The 3,946-nt window shown below is 40.9% G+C and overlaps 1 protein-coding gene across 1 annotated transcript; it reads left to right on the plus strand.

The window, feature by feature from the left end:
• The first annotated feature begins 1,314 nt into the window (after nucleotides 1-1,314).
• LOC112052252 (uncharacterized) lies at nucleotides 1,315-3,432 on the plus strand. The gene is made up of 2 exons (XM_024091258.2): nucleotides 1,315-1,811; nucleotides 2,613-3,432. The coding sequence occupies exons 1-2, from the start codon at nucleotides 1,667-1,669 to the stop codon at nucleotides 3,050-3,052; spliced, it is 585 nt and encodes a 194-aa protein (XP_023947026.1). The 5' UTR covers nucleotides 1,315-1,666; the 3' UTR covers nucleotides 3,053-3,432.
• The last annotated feature ends 514 nt before the right edge of the window (nucleotides 3,433-3,946 follow it).

Genomic DNA, 3,946 nt, shown 5'->3' on the forward strand with positions numbered 1-3,946 from the left:
ATTCAGTTTGTTGCCTGTATTATATCTATTCAAGTAAGTAAGTCCACCATAAACAAAATTCCGTGTTTAAAATGGGCTCGACAATAGTCAACTATAGGCTCAAACCCTGGAGTTCTTAAAACTTTTTACAATAAAAACTTTACACAATAAAAACATCACTACTTAGCCCCAAAGTAGTGATGTTTTTATTGTTAACACGTTGACGGACAGTACTGCCTGTAGGCGTCAAGCCAGTCAGAAGTAATACGACAGTACGCCCTTCGACGTCGATCTTTTGACTAGTTTAAACACAGTACGCCATACGACGTAAAATTTTACCGGCAATCATAAGGAAGGGCATGTTGTACTGTCACCGAAGATATATTTTAGACTTTGTACTGTCACCACACAATGTTAAAAAATCTGTTCAAAGAAAGTACCTGCACTCACACATCCAAATTTTATTGGCACCACCCTTACACACACTACGCCCATAGCCGTCGTGTTTTCATACATTTTGTTTAGTACTGCGCCACGGCGGTGCGCCGACAGGTCGTTACGTGATTTCGCGCGCAATTATTTTTTCGAACGTAAGTATTGTTTGTTTTCAACGTAATTTTATTGTTTTATGAATACAAAATACTAAAACTAGTATATTTGTTTATGCAAATAACTGATTTATGTTGCTAATGTATGTTTTCAATACCATTTAGTTGTAACACATTGTAAACTAATATTTTTGCAGATGGCATTTTCTCGCAATTCATATGAAAAAGAACAAAAGCGGATTCAGGACCTATTTGACGCTGTTTTGACTTCTGAATCGAGTCATGACCCCTTCGAAGATGATGGAGAATTCGGATCCGATGCCGATTTTCAACCATCTGGTGAAGTATCTTCGAGTTCCGAGGATGAAGCTCAGGCATCACAAATCCGTTCTGTCATATCATGTGTTATTATAATAGTTGCGCTGTGACGCTACGCCTATGGGCAATGTATGAAAAATAGTACTGTCTCAGCAACCATAACATGTGAGAGAGTACTGTCCGTCAACGTGTTAAGTACAGCCAGTATTATGGTCAGAATACTAAGATAGCAGATTTTATCTCTATACTACATATTTTATAATTGTAGTAGTACGATGTATGATGATGATGAGCATGCGTGTTTTCCAGTTCTGGGAATCGAACCCACGGCCGTGAATGCAGAAATCAGGGTCACTACACTCTACATCACGCGGCTGTCAACAGTGTTTGTGCTTAGGATATTTTTGGACTATAATTGAGATACAGGTTGGTGAACATAATACAATATTTCTAAGAATAAATTAAAATAGGTATAAGTCAACATTCAAGTGTTAGAAAGATCTGCAAACGTATAATCTTTGTTAAACCACGCCGTACACCAAGCGCGATGCGTCGAGCGATACGGCCGTCTACACCGACAGCGAAGCGGCAACGCCGCGAATAGCTTTCATTAGCGCAGTATAGCTTGCGCCTCGCATGGAGAGGACGCTTCGCTTTCTCGACCTGCGTAGAAAATGGCTCTTTATAATTTATTGTTATTCGTTAATATACAAAAAAATCCTTTTAAAATGACATTCTCATAGTGTTTTGTAGTGACTTTTTTTGATAAATGTTGTAGGGGGTATTCTTGATTTTACAAGTAGGATCGTTCGAAAGTAAAGATGAATACGCGCGAGTACCGCGAGAAGTTGATAGACGAGGTGAAGAAGTACCCCGTGCTGTACGACACGCGCCACGAGAACCATCGCGATATCGACGTGCGCGACCGCTGCTGGATGGAGATCTCGGAGCGGTTCGGTGCCAACTGTATGTACCCTATGTTGTACACGATAGAGCTCAGATTTGATTGTCTGAAAATATAAAATTTCAACATCGATTGAAATTATATCTTACTTAACGCTTTGGACATAAGGTTCAAAGTTATAAAATTTCATGCGTGGTATGTTTTCAAATTGGATAATCGGAATATCGGAATGCATTAAACTTGTGTACTCTTACAATAGGCGGACTCAATGTATCATAGGACTATAGAAATAAAGTTCAAATTCGTAAATAGGCTTTAATAAAATCGCTTGTAGTGTTTATAACCTTTATAATATTGAAAGTTCATTCTTTAAAAGAAGAAATAAAATTAATGACACAGGTATTAAATAAAATTAAATATTTAAGTATAAATACCATCTTAGACTGTAACTACACTTACCATCAGGTTAGATCATGGTCAAACGCGAGCCTATTTGCATTAAAAAAAAGGAAAAAAAAATAAAGCTGATATGGGGTATCCCATGACCTCGGAAGTCCTACCTAATATTACAAGTTAGATAAAAAATACTGGAGTATTTACTAAGACCTTACCTATGGACTTGTCTCGCACCCAAATTCACCAACAAAATTGCTGCCGTTTTTTGAGGGGGACGAGGTAAACTTGCACATTGAAAATATTTAATAGCAATCAATTCTCTGATGACTCCGTGTCCTCACACTCTACATTTAACTTGATTCGCAATCCCTACAGATTCAAATATGAATCTTGATGTCCTGCCAACTCGCATTGGAGCAAAACTCCAACTATCGCGAGACGCTCGTGACAGCGTGTGTGTTCCGCAGGCGAGATCCTGAAGCGCGAGTGGAAGATCCTGCGCGACTCGCTGCGGCAGTCGCTCAAGAAGTGCAACAAGGGCGCCACCACCAAGGCGGGCGTGCCGTGCAAGAAGTGGCGCTTCCAGAACCGCATGGCCTTCGTGCTGCCCTACATGACCAAGCGCCGCTCGCCGCGCGCGCTGCGCGACCTCAAGCGCGACGAGGCCGAGGCGCCGGAGCCCGAGGCGCCCGAGCCGCCCGAGGCGGACGAGGCGGACTGGGAGCCCGGCGGCGACCACGACGCGCTCGACCTGTTCTTCGCCAGCGTGTGCCAGAGCGCCAAGCGCCTGCCGCGCCGCCTGCACCGCGGCCTCAAGCGCGACGTGCTGGACGCGCTGCTGCGCGCCGAGGAGCAGCACGAGGCCGACCAGCGGGACTGCAAGGAGGCCGTCTCCAAGCTGTACTAGCGCCACTGGAGAGAGCCTTGTGTTGGACTATGTGACTGATCTGTGACGTGTTACGTGTATAATAGTGTTCATGTGATTGACAAAACATGGCTATCATAACAGACTTGTAAAAATGATAAGACTAAGTTATTTCTTTTATATGTAAAATTACTTCGTAGACTCAATAAGTTTAGATCCTGTAAAGGTTTATTGTACAGTACTTCCATTTAGAGATAAGGATCTTAATAAATCACAATTAGTGACAGTAAATAATATAATAGATAACAGTCGGTAAACAGACAGCAATAAGTACGGAAACAGTGATTACAGCCAAAAGTTTGTGCATATTATGTTGTGATCCATCTTTACACTTTGCTAAAAATACAATAATTGCAAACATCTGTTTCTTGTCATTTTATTGTAACCCACGCCTCAGCGATAGACATGTCTAGTGCTCCGTCTCCAATTAATTACGTTAAAAACTTCGTTAACTTCACTACAAAATGCTACCTCCGACACAATCCGCGGACGTTTTCAAAATAATCATCAAATCAAACCAATCTACCTACGCTTTACGTACGTTGGAAGGGCTGGTAGGCTTCTCGTCAAGAGTACTTCTGGAAAGATTTGAACTAGCCAATGCTAATGTTGTTGTTGCTGAATTTAGTTAACAAGAGTATATAAGAATAATAAATATGTTCAGAAGTGGTCGTTTATTGGCTGATGATGATGATGACTTATATATTTGACGAATTTCTCAATGACGAGGAAGCCTAGAGGAAGTGTTAGAATAGCTCCCATCGTCATACAAATTTTGAGATAAAAATAAAATTGTAAATGACGGCCAATATTATAAGTGATAATTATTATCACTCATTCATTTAAAATGATTATAATTAAAATAAATGCTAGTTT

This window comes from Bicyclus anynana, chromosome 19 (assembly GCF_947172395.1).
Source record: "Bicyclus anynana chromosome 19, ilBicAnyn1.1, whole genome shotgun sequence".
NCBI lineage: Eukaryota > Metazoa > Arthropoda > Insecta > Lepidoptera > Nymphalidae > Bicyclus > Bicyclus anynana.

Bases quoted from the DNA above. Each gene is read 5' to 3' on its own strand.
- LOC112052252 (XM_024091258.2), top strand. From the start codon at position 1,667: ATGAATACGCGCGAGTACCGCGAGAAGTTGATAGACGAGGTGAAGAAG. The intron at 1,812-2,612 runs GTATGTACCCTA...TGTGTTCCGCAG, and splicing joins GGAGCGGTTCGGTGCCAACT to GCGAGATCCTGAAGCGCGAG.